The 17,416-nt window shown below is 36.3% G+C and overlaps 1 protein-coding gene and 1 long non-coding RNA gene across 2 annotated transcripts; both read right to left on the bottom strand.

The window, feature by feature from the left end:
- Nucleotides 1-2,211: 2,211 nt before the first annotated feature.
- LOC115961998 lies at nucleotides 2,212-2,619 on the bottom strand. The gene has a single exon (XM_031080878.1). The coding sequence runs from the start codon at nucleotides 2,617-2,619 to the stop codon at nucleotides 2,212-2,214; it is 408 nt and encodes a 135-aa protein (XP_030936738.1).
- Nucleotides 2,620-15,176: 12,557 nt separating this feature from the next.
- On the bottom strand, nucleotides 15,177-17,087 carry LOC115971087. Its single transcript, XR_004087227.1, has 2 exons — nucleotides 17,034-17,087; nucleotides 15,177-15,612 (listed from the first exon to the last, which is right to left on the bottom strand). It is a non-coding gene; the product is annotated as an uncharacterized LOC115971087 (long non-coding RNA).
- Nucleotides 17,088-17,416: the final 329 nt, after the last annotated feature.

The raw sequence follows: 17,416 nt of genomic DNA, 5'->3' as shown, positions 1-17,416 counted from the left end.
TCTCGGGGTGTATACAAAGCAGATACGGCCCAGAAAAAGAACATTTATACAACTTTTTGTCCTCGGATAACCAAAATCGAGGAGCTTTCCTTCATATTCTCTTGGCTTCTAGTTTCTCCTCAGGCAATGTATAGCTTTCGAGGAATAGCAGTATGGGGTCCATCCAGCTCGGCGCTAAGTTGACTTGATGAACCTGGAGTACGTCCTTCCTTGTTGGGGTGGGGGTGCACAAATCCTTAATGATTATCACCCAGGGCAAATTCCGTGCTGAGGAGATGGCAAGGGTTGCCAAGAAATCTGCATGGGTATTTTCACCTCTGGGAATATGTGACAAGTCAAAAGATTCAAATTTCGTTTGTACATGCCTAACTTGACTCAAATATTCCTGCATTCTTGCATCTCAGGCTTCCAGTTCCCCTTTCACCTGGCCGACTATCAGTCATGAATCTAAGAACACTTCCACTGTCTTTCCACCCATTTTCTGGATATTCATTCCCATCAGCAAAGCTTCATACTCCGCTTCGTTGTTCGTAGCTGAGAATCCCAGCCTCAAGGACTTCTCAATGATGATCTTTTCAGGGGATACCAGAACTAGCCCAACTCTTACTCCTCGTTGGTTTGCTGTTCCATCCACATATACTTTCCAGGATGAGGCATCTTGTGTGGAGATCAAGCCAACCGACTTTTCATCCATGCCACGTTGCTTCATCTCAACTTCTTCTGGAAGCTCAGCGAACTCGGCTACTAAATCGGCGAGGACCTGGCCTTTCACAAAGGTGCGAGGCATATACTTGATGTCAAAAGCCCCTAGGATCGTTCCCCACTTAGCAATCCTCCCCGTATAATCTACGCTTCTAAGTATGGACTTGAGCGGTAGCTAAGTTAGAACTACCACGGTGTGCGCTTAGAAATAATGTGGGAGTTTACGTGTAGCATGGACTACTGCCAAGATGGCCTTTTCCAGTGATAAGTACCGCACCTCGGCTTCATAAAGTGACTTACTTACGTAATAAACTGGTCTTTGAACGCCATTATCTTATCGTATCAAGACAAAACTTACTGCATGAGAGGCAACTGCCAGGTAGGCAAATAGGACCTCATTCATTTCAGGACTGGACATGATAGGCGGCCAAGATAGGTATTATTTCAGTTGCTGAAATGCTACAGCACATTTCTCGGTCCAATCAAATTTTTTCCATTTATGCAGTAAAAGGAAAAACGGTCTACACCTATCAGCTGACCTAGAGATAAATTGGTTTAAAGCAGCAGTCATCCCTGTCAGTTTCTGTACCTCTTTCAGATTTCGAGGTGCTTGTAAGTCATTAATGGCCTTAATCTGATCTAGGTTCACCTCAATTCCCCTGTGAGTCACCATGTACCCCAAAAACTTTCTGGAGCCTACACCAAAGGAACACTTTGAAGCATTCAGACGTAGCTTGTGCTTTCTCAGAATCTCAAAAATGCTCGTAAGATCTTCCACATGCTCGGACACCACTTTACTCTTCACAACCATATCATTGATATAGACCTCAATGTTTCTACCCAGTTATGGTTCGAACATTTTAGTTATCATTCGTTGATAGGTAGACCCTGCATTTTTCAAACCAAAGGGCATCACTTTATAATGATAGTTTCCAATGGGGGTGACAAAAACTGTCTTCTCTTAATCGTCCAATGCTAACGGTATTTGGTGATATCCTTGAAAAGCATCCAAAAATCTCATCCGAGGATGACCTACTGTTGCATCTACCAACTAGTCTATCCTTGGCATAGGAAAGAGGTCCTTGGGACATGTCTTATTGAGGTCCATGAAGTCCATGCACACTCGCCACTTCTTAGTCTTCTTTTTCACCACCACCGTGTTGGCTAGCCATTGAGGATAAAAAAATTCCTTGATAACCCCTGCCTGCTTGAGCTTGGCAACCTCACTTCTGACAGCCTCAGCGTGTTCTTTTGATGGGCGCCGAGGTGGCTGTCTCTTCGGAGTAATGGAAGGATTAATATTGAGTTGATGACAAATGAAGCTCGGATCTACACCCGGGGCTTCATATGCACTCCATGCGAACACATCAACATTTTCCTTGAGGAATTCCACCAATTGCTCATTCTCTTGCGAAGGCAGTTTAGCCCCAACTTGAAAGAATTTCTCCGGATCATTGCCAACGATTACCATCTCCAGATCTTCGCATTTTGCCTCGACAGTTGGTCCATTTAAGGGTAATGCTGGGCTTTCGATTGCCATAAACCATTATCGGCGGTAGCCGAGGTCTCCGCCTTTGGTCGATGTTGGATAGCCACTACCAGGCATTGTCGGGCTGCAGCCTGACTTCCTACTATTTCCAAAACCTGGCCTCCGGATGGGTATTTTACCTTCTGGTGTAGAGTAGAGGAAACGACCCCCACTGTATGAAGCCAAGGTCTGCCTATAATAGCCGTGTATGGAGAGAAAACATCTACAATGAAGAAGTCCACTTCCACTACATCCGTACCGATTTGTACAGGTAGTCTGATTTGACCTTTTGGGACAATCATTCTTCCCTCAAAACTCACCAGAGGAGAACTGTAGGCCGCCAAGTTCTCAGACTTCAAACCTAGCCCCTTATACAAGTCAGGGTACATTATATCAACAGCACTGCCTTAGTCAATCATCACCCTTTTCACATCGTACCCGCCAAATCTCAGTGTGACCACAAGAGCATCATCATAAGGCTGTATGGTTCCAACCTTGTCCTCATCTGAAAAACCCAAAACCAACGGGACGTCCATCCTGGCCCTTTTAGGCATTGAGCTATACTCTTCGGTTAGAGATTGGGATACCGACATTACTCTGGAAGGACAAGATCCAGTCCTCTCCGAGGCAGCAAAAATAACATTTATTGTGCCAAGGAGGAGTCTCGAAGAAACATCTCCCCGCATCTCTAAGCCTGCTTAGTTTATCCGACCACTGGAATGATGCAAGAGTGTTTTAACTTCCCTTCTCGGATTAGCTGGTCCAAATGGTCCCATAAATTCCTGCAATCCTCAGTTGTGTGTCTATGATCCTGGTGATAGTGGCAATAAAGATTCTGGTTACGTCTCGTAGTCTCTCTTACCATCTTGTTTGGCCATTTGAAAAACGACTCATTCTTGATGAAGTCCACTTCCACCACATCCGTACCGATTTGTACAGGTAGTCTGATTTGACCTTTTGGGACGATCATTCTTCCCTCAAAACTCACCAGAGGAGAACTGTAGGCCGCCAAGTTCTCAGACTTCAAACCTAGCCCCTTATACAAGTCAGGGTATATTATATCAGCAGCACTACCTTGGTCAATCATCAACCTTTTCACATTGTACCCGCCAATTCTCAGTGTGACCATAAGAGCATCATCATAAGGCTGTATGGTTCCAACCTTGTCCTCATCTGAAAAACTCAAAACCAACGGGACGTCCATCCTGGCCCTTTTAGGCATTGAGCTATACTCTTCGACTAGAGATCGAGATACCGACATTACTCTAGAAGGACAAGATCCAGTCCTCCCCGGGGCAGCAAAAATAACATTTATTGTGCCAAGGGGGAGTCTCGAAGAAACATCTCCTCGCATCTCTAAGCCTGCTTAGTTTATCCGACCACTGGAATGATGCAAGAGTTGCTTCAACTTCCCTTCTCAGATTAGCTGGTCCAAATGGTCCCATAAATTCCTGCAATCCTCAGTTGTGTGTCTATGATCTTGATGATAGTGGCAATAAAGATTCTGGTTACGTCTCGTAGGATCTCCTACCATCTTGTTTGGCCATTTGAAAAACGACTCATTCTTGATCTTCTCCAGTACTTGTTGTACTGGCTCTCGAAACACAGCATTAATCGTTTGGGTGTTGGCAGAACTTGATTTCCCAACAAAGTCTTTCCGAGGTCAGTTATTGATGTACCGGTCCGACCTGAAATCCCTTCTCTCCTGAAGGATTACCTTAGCCTTTCTTTTTCCCTGCAGTTGGTCTTCTTCTACTCTTCTGTACTTGTCAATCCGAAATATCAATTAGTGTACACTAGTAACAGGTTTACCAGTTACAGATTTTCTCAAATCATGCTCGGTTGGAAGACCAGCCTTGAAAGTGCTTATGGCCACATCATCATACTCTCCCTCTATCTCATTAAACATTTCCCAGTATCTATCTGAATAAGTTTTAAGAGTCTCACCCTCTCGCATGGACATAGACAATAAGAACCCCAAAGGTCGAGGAACCCTGCTACAAATAATAAAGCGAGCGCCAAAAACCCGGGTGAGTTTTTTGAAGGAATCGATAGAGTTAGCCCTTAAACCGTTGAACCATCTCATCGCCACCGGGCCCAAACTTGATGGAAAGACCTTACACATTAAGGCCTCATCTTTGGAGTGGATAGCCATCCTTTGGCTGAAATGGCTAACGTGTTCTATCGGGTCTGTCCGACCATTATATATATGGTGAATGTAGGCTGATGAAATTGCCGAGGAAGACTCGCATCCTCTATATTCCTTGTGAAGGGTGATTTGGAAACTTGACTCAGTGCCTTATTCATGGCATTGTTCCCCAAGCCTCTGCGAGACGGGCTTTTGTACCTACGTCGATGGTGGTGCTCCTCTTCATAGGAAAAAGTCTCGCTAGACGGAATTCTGGATCTCTGTCTATAACTAGCACCATCTGTCTCTTCGGAGGACGGTTTGGAGCTGGACAGGGAACGTCTTCACCGAGCATGATGCAACTCTCTTTTTAAGTCGTCAATTTCACGTTGCATGTCTCTGTCATTTTTTGCAAGGGAGACATTACTCTTCCCTCGAAACTGACTTTTACTGGTATGAGTTATGCGCACACTTCCCTCGCGGCCCCCTTTCCGTTCGAGGCTCCCGCGCGGATTGCCATGCAGGGAATCCCTTAACTTTACTTGGTGTAGATCAACATCTATCTGGTGCGGTCTTGCCGCTGCCTAGTGTAGACCTGCCTCCTCCATCGTGAATGTTGTAACTGAATTTCGTTTAGCCTAGATCAAGCTCTTCCCACAGACGGCACCAATTGTAAGGACTGAAATTGGGTTGGACCTAAAATAAGATTGGGTTCTGGCCCAAGCGGCCCAAACAATAAATTTGTAGAGCGTGGATGAAAAAACTAGATCTATTCCAGAAGAAAAACGATTCAATTTGGTAATTTAAGACTGTTAGACACAAGTAGGATGAGAAAATCTGTCCTCGGAGTAACTCAAGTAGTTTGTATCATATATTTTTGTCGAATAATAAAATTGTACAAGAGTTACAGTCCTGATTTTCTTCCTCCCGTTTTTTAGTACATCTTCTCATGTTATATACTACAATCTTGGTGTCATCCTTACTACACACGTGTAGGTTAGATTCGGGGGACTCCTTTCTGTCCCATCCAACACCTCCTAGAACCATCAACCAGTAGCTGTAAGACTGCTTGATCACTGTTCAGGCATCACTTCCACATTAATGCGGCCAGAGAGTTGGTTGAAAGGCATTTAATGCAAAGGTAGTAGCTTTTGAAGATATTTGTTTACCTTTCTTTTCTTACCCCTAGTCCAATGTCCAACCCTTAGTTGTGATGTAACTCCGAAGTAAGTTCGTGATGATATGGCACTCAGATCTACCTCGGACACATGTTGCCAAGAAGGTTTTTGTCCTCGGACGCTTATTGGACCTATCCCATATTGTCTCTACTCCTCTCTTCATTATGTTCTCCTCATAATCTTATTTGGACCTCCTCGGATGGTCTAACGTCCTCGGATCGGGCCATAGGCCTAGTTAATACTGCCTTAACAATATTTCCTAATTAACTGGCCCCCACAATGAGTTTTTTTTCTTTTTTTTCTTTAATGATTTTTTGTGGTTATTGTGGAAAAAGAAGATTTGAATCATAAATGTCTCAAATCTTAGTTAGAAATACTAGAAAGTACTGAGTGAGTTACAAAGTTCTTGATCACCCTTGTACAAGTAATTCGTTCAACAGGCATAAATCTTGGTCATGTATGTGTTAAAGTTACTTTTAGTGAAACTAAAATGACCCAGGGCAGTAGTGGTATAGTACTATCACTATATACAGATCAAAAGATATTCAAGGAGGAAAAAAGAAAAGAAAATTAATAAACATTAAATCAGAACGCAAAAAAATAAAAAATAAAATAAAAAGAAGAAAAAAGAAAGAAAGAAGAAGAAAGAGTTCAAATCAAATTAAGAAATGGTGTGGAAGCGTACCACACAGTAGGAGAATCATAACATTAACATGAACTTTGTTGATGGCCATATTGGTTTTTCCCTTTAAGTTTTAGGGTGTAGATATCGCATATTTATACTACAACGCTGATAACAATGATAACCACCATGATAATGGAAACGAAGCAGCAACATTCAACCTGTGATGTGATGAATATTCAACTTATATATATATATATATATATATATATATATATATATATATTATATTCGTTTGCGCAAGCAAGCCATATCTATCGCTGTTCCAATGTGATACATTATTCCACACGTGCATATTATCAGATATTATACATATACAGAGAGTTTGAGATACTACAAACTCTATAAAATAATGTGGTTACCGAGTCTTCAAGTTTTGCGCATAAGAATCAGATAGACTCAGACTTAAAATTAAGAAATTGAAGGAGCAAATGGTGAGGAGTGAGTAGACAAATTAACAAAAGGTAGTGAGATTGAAGGAGATGGGATCTAGGTTGGACTTACACCAGAGCAGAGATTAAAGGAGATGGGATTCAACTGTGTGCAAGTCTGTGCTTATAAGAACTAAGAAGAAGTAAAATACTCCCAAGACAACGTCGCATTATATATGTTTCCACCTCGGTTTTTTCCTTCTTCAGAAGCGGAGGAGCTTCAAAGTGGTTATTACAAATGTGACTGTGGTTATTAGTAAATAAAAAAGTGGTGTAAATGGTTGGCTCAGTTGCAAACTAATAAGAATTTATTATCTTAATAGTTTGTAAAAATGTTGTAAAAAAGTTTGTTGCTCTAGCATTACTCTTTTAAAAACATCAATAATATTGTTAAGAGTAGGCAAAATGTTATTTTATAGAACAAAATTGGTAAAATTTGTACCTATATATATACAATAATATATATAATAAAAAATAATAGAGAGGGGGGATTGCCCTCAAGTCAAAGAGTGGCTCCAACCATGCTTGTAATTAATTATAAATTCAAGATCCACATAATAAATACTCGACATGGGACACAGCAAGTATCTGCATAACACACACTCAAATGATCTAATCCAATTCAATTCAAATAATTTGAAGTATTACAATCTCCCCCACTTTAACGCTATACCCCAAAACTACTTACACAATCTTTCCCTCTTAAACACCTGAATTCCTAAGTAGCATTCAATACATGCTATAATATTTCGCAAATAAAATCTGCATTTCTTACTGTCAAAGAATAACATAAATTAATAGGGGGAATATGTACATAGTAAAAGTTTTAAGTGGACCTAAGAAGCCAATCATGGAAGCCTACTTATGCTAAAAAGAAAGAGCGATATAAATAATTCTAGATGGACATCGTAGCCAATTGAGCTTGATCGTTCCAACGGAACTTATTAATAGTAAACTCTGTTCCAACAGATCTTGGCAGACAACTAGAGCAGAATCAATGTCAATGCATGCACAGCGCTGTCTGTATTTTATTTTTTTATTTTATTTTTTGTCAAAAGGGCTAATATATATATTAGACTAAACAGTGGAGGCTCCAGAATTTTTTTTAGAGAGGTCAACAAGAAGATGTATTTTGGGTAAGAGATGAATTTTGCGCTTTACAAAGATTTCTTATTACAAATTTGCCCATAGTATGCACAAGTAAAAGAATAAAAAATAAACTATAAGTTCATTTAGCACATTATTTCTTAATACAATGGACATATTAATTATTTTCATTAAGTGAACTTTAATTTTACTCAAAAAAAAAAAAGTTAACTTTAGTTATTACTATTTAAAATACTTTTATCTATTAGTTTAGCACAATGATATGTTAATATTGTACTATTAATGTAAGATTTAAATTGTAGACTAAACAAATGTGTGCAATATTATACAAATTTGCAAAAAATGTACAATACACATTTGTTTAGAGACAATGTAAATCTTATATACACAATGTAAACTAAGAATTTTCTATTAGTTTATTTCAAATTTGTTAAAATCTAAATAGGCACTTTTTTTAGGTTTAAGACGATTTTTTTTTTTTTTTTGTGGGCTTTTTTTGTGTGTTTAAAAAGATCAAAATATTGTTAAGAAGATCATATTTAAGCTTATTTCAATTGTACTAAAAAAAAAAAAATTAGGGTCAAAATATTCAAATTTTCATTTTAATAGGGACAAATCAAAAATTAAAATTAAAAATATTATATATTATAAAAAAAATATGCCAGCTCAGGGGGTTCATTTGAACCCCCTGAACTCTACATAACGTCGCCCCTGAGGCTAAACTGAAATAGACATATGTCTATTCCAAACATTAGCTAACTTATCAAAGACAAGCAAATTATCCACTACAAATAATGGATTATCAGAAAGTACAAAAAAAAAAAGGGTTATGCAAAAAAATCCTCACCCGCCAACTTGGTCGACCCAATACATGCAGGTCCATTAAGTGAGATGGGTTGGATTGGGTGAGTTAGATAAATAATTTAGCGGGTCGGGTTGAATAGTGGGTTGAAATATTATAACTTGCCACAACTCGACCTGCCCACACACACACACACGCACACACACACACACACACATATATATATATACTAGCTAGCCTCTAAGCACACTCTTACGCACATGCTCAAAGGCTCTTGTATTTTTTGTATAAAGATTAATAGTGTTCATTCATCATAATTTGAAGATATTTTCAAATCATAAAATATCAAGGGCGTGTGATGATATTTATACCAAAAAATTATTTCACTCACAGCAAAACTTCCAAATGTTTAAACCCAAATCTATTATTTGATAGATTATAGTTAAAGTAAACAAAAGTCATGAAAAAAATAGGAATAATGAAAATGAATAACAAAATATTAACCAAACTACAATATGTCTTCAATTAGTGCTAGCAAAAAAAATCACCCTACTAAAAACCATGTTGACGAAATAGTTTGTTCCATGAATTCCCACCCATTCAAACAAAAAATATAGAATACCAAATCTAATGAATATAATGGATATAAAAATCTAAACAACATATTAAGGGAAAAAAAGTACTCATCCAATGGGATATTTTATCGAATAACTTCCAGGCCTCCTTAATTGCAAATAGCAAGTAGTAATCTAAGGAGCCAATAATAACATGAAATTAAAAACAAATAAGAAATGTACATATCTGTTCACAAAATATACCTATGAAAACCCATTACTATAACCAAAAAAAAAAAAGAAATCATACTCAGAGTGAGAGAAATACACTTATTGCAAACCACTTTGTTAATCTCCACTGATGGTGACTCGGTGCCTCAAAACAGAATCTCCATTGTTGGAGACTAAGGATGACTATGAAGAATTCAAATTTTAAGGAAAAGAGAAGAAAAGGAAAAAGGAAGGTGTACTATTGTTCTTGTGCTGTCAATTAGTATCACAAAATTACAAAAAGAATTTTGAAAACAAACCCAATTGAATTTTATTAAAAAACTAAGAAAATCCCATATTTTTACAACCCCATATGATATTAAAACACAAACACATTTTTTGATGTATAACACACAGTTTCTTACAACTGAATAAAAAAGAAAAGGCAAACCTTCAAATGGGCAGCAACCTTTTCATTTTGGTAAAAACAGTAATGGACTCAACCACAAAGTCGACTCCAACCTAACCCATGGGATCTTTTCTAGGTTCCTGAAAAAAGTTCATCTTTAAAGCAATAACACTCAAACAGTAAAAGCCATTTTCAATCTTCAAACTACAAAATGAAACCAAAAAAGAAATGTAGTGATGAGTTTCTCACCAAAGAAAAGGCTCTGTGCTTTTTTTTTTTTAATCTATTTGACAAGTTGATAAAGCAATTTAAAAATCAATAAGAGAGTGGTCCTATTTTTTGAGCAACGTTATAGTGGAAGTTAGAGTTGTATTTTTACCAGATTGTCCTTTAGTTTTGTCTCTACTTAAACATAGGAGTGTCGGGCTAGGAATCCAAATAGAGGAAGCTCCTTAAATAGTAGTGTATGTATATATATATATATATATATATATATATATATATATATTGTCATGTTGCAAAACTTTCCCTCACATATTTACCTACTTTATTTCATTCATCTCTTGCTCTTTTTTTTTTCTTTTTTTCATTTTCACATTTCTCTTCCTTAATAAACTCTAGCTGCTCTCTCTAAGATTTTGTTATTATTCTTTCTCTATGTACAAGTCTAATTTTAGATTTTCAGATGTTTATATTTTTAGTATGATAAATTTTTCAAACATTCTAACAAAAAATAATGTAGCATTTGTAATTATTTATAATAAAAATTACAATTTTTTCTTTTCTATTTTTATTTGAGGGAGAAAAAATTTTAATTACCCAATTTCATTGAAATGATTTCATTTAGTTAATTGAATTTGTCAACCCGCTCAACACAACAAGTTGAAATCGTTAAGATTTTTAACTAATTCGCCGGATTCATAAATTAGTGGGTTGATAGCAAAATGGAATTTTCCCAACCTGCCATTTTCAGGTTGGTTAAGAATATTGCCCTCCACCGCCTAACCTGACCCGCGCATACTTCTTGAAAAGATAAGTCTATGTCAACACCCTGTTTAACCAATGCATCAACACACTAGTTAACTTCTCTATACATGTGTTCAATTTGAAAACTGGGAATGACCATCAATAGGTTTCTACAATGAGAGTAAAAATTCCAATAGATGGTTAGTAGAGGTATTTTTCATATGCTGAACAATAAATACATCATCAGCTTCTAAAATAAGGTTCACAATTCCTAGCTCAATAGCGAGACTGAGGCCATGCTGCCTCTAGCAAATCCGTGGATCCAATCTCCTCACAATTACAAATCAGGGTGTGTTTGGATACCGCTTATTTTGCTGAAAATTGAAAACTAAAAACTGAAAACACTGTAGCAAAATAATTTTTAAATATGTGAATAGTGTCATGAAACCCATTTTTAATGAAAATTTTGTTGAAAAAAGAGGTTTATGAGGGAGTGTTGAAGAGGAATGAAGACTGTGATATTTTGGCATGATGGCAAAGTAATGGTCTCAAGTATCCTACTTTACAAAGGATTGCAAGAAATATTTTAGCCATTCCTAACACAATTATTGCTTCAAAATCTGCCTTTAGCACTAGTGGGAGATTATTAAGTCCACATTGTAGTAGGCTCCATCCCAAGACTATAGAAGCAATAATGTGTGCTCAGAATTGGTTATAGAGTGAAATCAACGGTTAGCAATTGACTAATTTGTATTTATAAAATCAAAATTGTATTTTTATATTTGCTAGTTATAATTTGATGAAGTTTATTCCATTTTTTTAATTCATTGTTGTTGTAGGTTCTTCAACTATATCTGGAGATTGTACACTTCAATCAATTCTTAATGATGGGGAGCCTAATGAAGAGAATGAGAGTTTTGTCACAGCTGTTGATGGTTTTTAGACCCCTTAAAAACACAATTGATTTAACCTAGATAATTAGCCAAGTTGTTACTTAGTCCAATTTAATAAATCTAGGTTATCACAGTCACAAAGATCATATCATGCAAAGCAACAGAAAGATAAATAATACAAGATATGATCACCCAAAAAACCAAACTGGTAAAAACCTGGGGAGGATTTGACCTAGCTATCCTCAAGGTAAACTTGAATCCACTATCTTGAAAGAATCGAAGTTCATATAATAAGACTTACAAGCCCCCACGCTCGACTTCTTATTGCTACCAACCAGTAGAACTTATTGACATGACCACGTACAAGTTCCGAATCCACAGACTCCTTCTTTCTTGGATTCACCACCAGATACAAGCACACCCGCTTATGTTTTCTTTAAGCTTCAATGGCAGCAACTGAGTTGATCATCAAGGTGTAGATAAATCTTCTCCTTGAAAACCCTAAGTTTTTGTAAAGGAAAGCTCCTCTAAATCTCACAAGAGATTTACACAAACCACAATATGAGCAACACTAAAACGTGGCTAGGGTTTGCCTTTTATACTTAAGACAAATTAGAAAAACCCTAAAACGTTTAAAAACAAATAGGGGTGAGTTGGAAAATCTGCAGAAAAAACATTCTGCCCGAGCTTCAATCGATCGAGCCTAAGCTTCGATCGATCGAGCCAGGCCGAAATGCATTAATCTTTTCTGCATTAGCTCGATTCCAACTTTACATAAATGCACAACTTTGAGCAAGACTAAAACACTTCTAAACACATTGTTTTGATCATGATTTGCCAACAATACATATTAGAATTCTAAATACATAAATACCTAAGTCTTTAGAACCTAACAGCTGTGGAGGATTAGACTTTTTGTATTAATTTAGTGGCCTTTTTAATTTCTTAGACTTGTTGGATTAATTTGTTGGTTTGTTATAATTCTAAACTTGTCACCTGTGGGATTTATTTTGTAACTTTTTAATTTCTTGAACTTATTGTACTTGTGATACTTATTTCTTGGACTTGTTGGATTTATTTTATTTTTATGTTTAGCAAGTGATTTTAGCTATAATTTATTGATTTATAGATTTATGATTAACAGGTGATTTATATTGATTTATGATATTAGCTATGATTTATTGATTTATAGATTTATAATTAACAGATGATTTATATTGATTTATGATATTAGCTATGGTTTATTGATTTATAGATTTATAATTAACATGTGATTTATTGATTTATGATTAATAGCCTATGATTTGGACTGATTTGGCATTTGGGCCACGTTATATAAGCTTGAATCTGCATGTCATAGGGCTTGAATCTAGCAAAAATGAATTTGGGCTTCAATTCAAATTTTTTTTTTTTTTTTTTTTGGTTGGGCCACAATTTAGGCCGCAGATTGGGCCCAAATTTGGTAGGGCTAAATGGGGCCCAACAAGGCAAGTCTGGGCCCTTCATAAAAAAACCTGTTTATTATATGGGTTGGGTTTGGGTAATAGGTCTTGGCCCATGGGGCGGGTTCAAGTATGAAAAAAACCTGACCTGAACCCGGCCTGTTGCCATTCCTACTTCCCTACTCTTTAAACTTTTCTTTTATTGTTCATTGTGGTTGAATGTGGCTTAGAGTAGTGCTACCGGTTTATTGCATTCATTTACTCTTGTTCCGCACTTTGATAAGTTAGATTAAAAGTAATCCAGCCATAATTTTTAATTTGGGGTCTGAACAAGCATTAGTGTTTTCATACTAATTAAGCTTCCAAATGATAACTACCCCATTCTAACAATTTATTTTTTTTTTTTAAATGGGTACGATAATTCCAAGTAACCCTTTAACATATTCGACTTCATTTAACATTACAAAAATAACATCAACATGTGCATTTTTTTTCCTTTTTTGATAAGAACACGTGCATTTCTTACGGGCAAAGAATAACATAAACTAATACATCCTATCAAAAAAAAAAAAAAAAAAACATAAAATAATACAGGAAAAGGAATAACGGATACCAAGTAAAAGTTTGTTGGGTTCTAAGACTTTAGATTTAAATGTATTAAAACTTCATTTTGTAATGTTGGCAAACCATGATCAAAACGTTTAGTCTTGTTTTAGACTTGCTCAAAGTATGTTTATGTGTAAAGTTGGAATCGAGTTACTGCAGGATTTATTGTATAAATCTACCTGGCTCGATCAATCGAGAATTAGACTCGATCAACCAAAGCTCGTGCAGATTTTTTTTCTGCAGAATTTTCCAACTCAACCCAAGTCCGTTTAACGTGTAGGGTTTTATATTTTGCCTTAAGTATAAAAGGAAAAACTCTAGCCACATTTTAATGTGGTTGTTTATGCTGTGTGTATGAATCTCTTGTGAGATCTAAAGGTGTTTGTCTTCATACATACTTAGAGTTTCCAATCTCAAGATTGATTTGAGAGCTTGGTGATCATTTCAGTTGCTACACACAAAGCTTAAAGAAAATACAAGTGGGAGTACTTATGGTTGCTGTGAATCCAAGAAAGAAATAGTCTGTGGACTCGGAGCTGTTATATGGTCGTGGTAGTAAGTTTCCTACTCGATGTTGCAATAGGATGTTAGTGGTCTAAGTCCATATTGTGTAAACTTCAATTCTTTCATAGTGGATCTGTTTTACCTTGAGGATAGCTAGGTTAAATCCTTCCCAAGTATTTTTACCGATTTGGTTTTCCTGGGTTATCATATCATTTTGTTATTTATTTTCTGCACTGTTTCAATGATATGATATATCTGTATTAACCTAGATCTGTATAATTTACCTAAGTTAATCACTTGGCTAAATAACTCGGTTAATCTGTTTGTGTTTAAAGGGTCTAAAAACGTACAAAGTTTTAAGTAGACCTTATTAGAACTTAGAAGTCAATGATTGCAGCTTTCTAATGGATTGAAAAGGAGCATATATTAAATAGAAAGAAAGATATAAATTGTTAAAAAAAAAAAATATTAGATAGACCTTTTATTCTTTTTAATCAGATTTCCAATGGACTGTATTTACTTTTTTATTTTTAAATTAGATTTTATTTCGTTGAAAAAAAAAAGTATTACTCTGCCACTATTAGCTATTAGCTACGACCTTATATTCTTTTATCCAATCATGGGTTCCCTTACATAACTCATACAATTTTTGGGGCTCTATTTACTTGTTGCATTTCCAAAGATTGAAGATATACTGTGCCATTGGTGTTGCTTGTAAAATTGTCGCTAGATTTTGAGCACAATTTGCTTATTTGACCCAGATTTTAAGGATCTGAATTAATAAAAATATATACATAATACAATATTCTTACTTGAGCTAGGTGTATTTCACAAGGATATTTCTTTACTTATTTGAGTTATATATATTTCAGGGAATCAAATTAATAAAAAGAACACAATTTGCTTATTTGAGTTAGATTTAAGGAGACGAATTAATAAGAACAAAATTTGCTAATATGATCAAGGTTTTAAGATGCAGAATTAATATATTAAAAAAGAAAACAAATTGCTCATAACAACTTGGAGATAATGAATTCACAAACTGTCTTTATTTTTTTTTTTTTTTTTCTTTTGGCTAACAAAATAAGTGGAAGAATTAGAACCTAGGTTCTAATCATGGGGAGAGGAAGGCAACGCCATTGTGCTGCGAGGCTCAGGGTGATTGATTTTTATTTATGACAATTATTAAGTCTGTTGCAAAGTAAAGCTCATTGTTTTGCAAACAGATTTTGAAATTTAATACATGGAACAATATCGACCATGCACCCCTTCAATTTGTAGGACAGGAAATGGTGGTATTACTGCAGAGATGAAGGGTGCAGCCTGGGTTAAAGCAGCAGTTGCAGCCATTATATAGCTTTTCGTCTGAAGACCCACAAGTCATATACTCCATACAAAAGCAAGATTCTGGGCAACCATCTGTCTGCGCAGTTGCAACTTTTGGATTGAGAACTCCCAGCAGAAATGCACCTAACAACATAATCAAATAAAAAATTTAGAATATATGGTAGAGACGAAATTTGAATTCTGGATATCTCAATTGTAAATATCAAGAAGTATCAGTTAAGTTACAAAGCTCTTAACTATAATATATAAATTGGCGGTTGAAAGAATGTAAAAAGATCAATAATTCGTTCAACGCGCACAAATCTGGGTTACGTTAAAGTTGCTTTTAGTAGTGAAACTAATAAAATGTCATGAGGCATTTTGTATGCTATTAGAGCATTCACAGCAGATGTTGCAAAAAAAAAAGTCATTTTGTCACGCCAAAGACCTACTTTATTATTTTACCACATCATTTTACAACATCCCATTTATCAAATGTTTTATCATTCAATTCTATACATTAAAATAATATTTACTACACATTAAAGTAATATAAACAACGCAATAAAATAATATATCTAACACAATAAATAACAACCACAACACTGCTGCCGCCACCACCACCACCACCGTGGCAGCCACAATCCATTGCAAAACAAAAAATTAAAAACAAAACCACCACCACAACCACCGTCATCAACAACCCACCACAAAACCCATTAAAAACAGAGCAACACCCACTAGCACAGCAACTCAAACCCAGAAAACACAGCAACTCAAACCCAAAAAATATGACCAAAACCCACTAGCACTGGCAACCCAAACCCATGAAACTACTAGCACCGCCAACCCAAAGCCACGAATCCACTTGCATCGGCGACCAAAACCCACTAGCACGGGCAACCCACGATCAAGATCTCACCTCACCTCAACGTCAATGCCCACGATCAAGATCTCAACGTCGATGCCCATGATTGTGACGAACACTCCGATCTCACCTCAATGTCGATTGATCTCACCTCAATGTCGATGCCCACATCGATTCCGATCGACGATGACGATGACGATGCCCGGAGAGATCGGTGATGACGATGCAAAATGCAACCGGTGAGAGATCGGCGATGATGGATCGGCGATGACAGATCAAGATCAACAATTTATAAGAGAGAGGGAACCAGTGAGAGAGAACAGAGGTGAGAGAGAAGAGAAAAGAATAAAGTGAAGAGGGAGGAGAGAGAAAAGAGAATAAAAAATGATTAAAACTTATACCATTTTGATTTCGTACCGTTACAAATTTGCAACGGTACTGTAGCATATTGCAAAAAATATGACATTTAGAACATCTGATAAATGGGTCAAATGGTGTTTGGTGTGGGATATGTGCCAAATATTTAGCATTTGGCACATATCTCACATCTGCTATGGGTGCTCTTACCAAATACAAGTCAAAAAATGATCAGAGAGGAGAAAAAAAATAAAAAAAATCTATGGCCTTTAAATCAAAATGCACTTTTTTATGAAAAGAAAGAAAGAGTTCAAATAAAAAGAATGGTGTGGAAGCGTACCACACAGTAGGAGAATCTTAACATTAACTTGAACTTTGTTGATGGCCATATTGGTTTTTCCCTATAGGTTTTAGGGTGTAGATATCGCATACTTATACTACAACACTGATAACAATGATGACGACCATGATGATGGAAACGAAGCAGCAACACATTCAACTGTTAGCTTTTTACGTGGGCAAACATGATTCCACCTGAGGTTTGAACATTCAGCTTTCTATTATCGTTTGCGCACACGGAATGAATTCTTAAGCACGGTAATTTATGACTTAGAGCATTCAAATCAGTTATTTTAAAATTTCCTGTTTATTTTAGCTAGGATCTTCTTCTTTTATTTTACACGATCACTTTAAAAAAACACATATATCAGATTGTTTATTATA

Source organism: Quercus lobata, chromosome 2 (genome assembly GCF_001633185.2).
Source record: "Quercus lobata isolate SW786 chromosome 2, ValleyOak3.0 Primary Assembly, whole genome shotgun sequence".
Lineage (NCBI taxonomy): Eukaryota > Viridiplantae > Streptophyta > Magnoliopsida > Fagales > Fagaceae > Quercus > Quercus lobata.
Note: the sequence above shows the minus strand (reverse complement) of the source record. Positions and strands in the feature narration are given on the sequence as shown.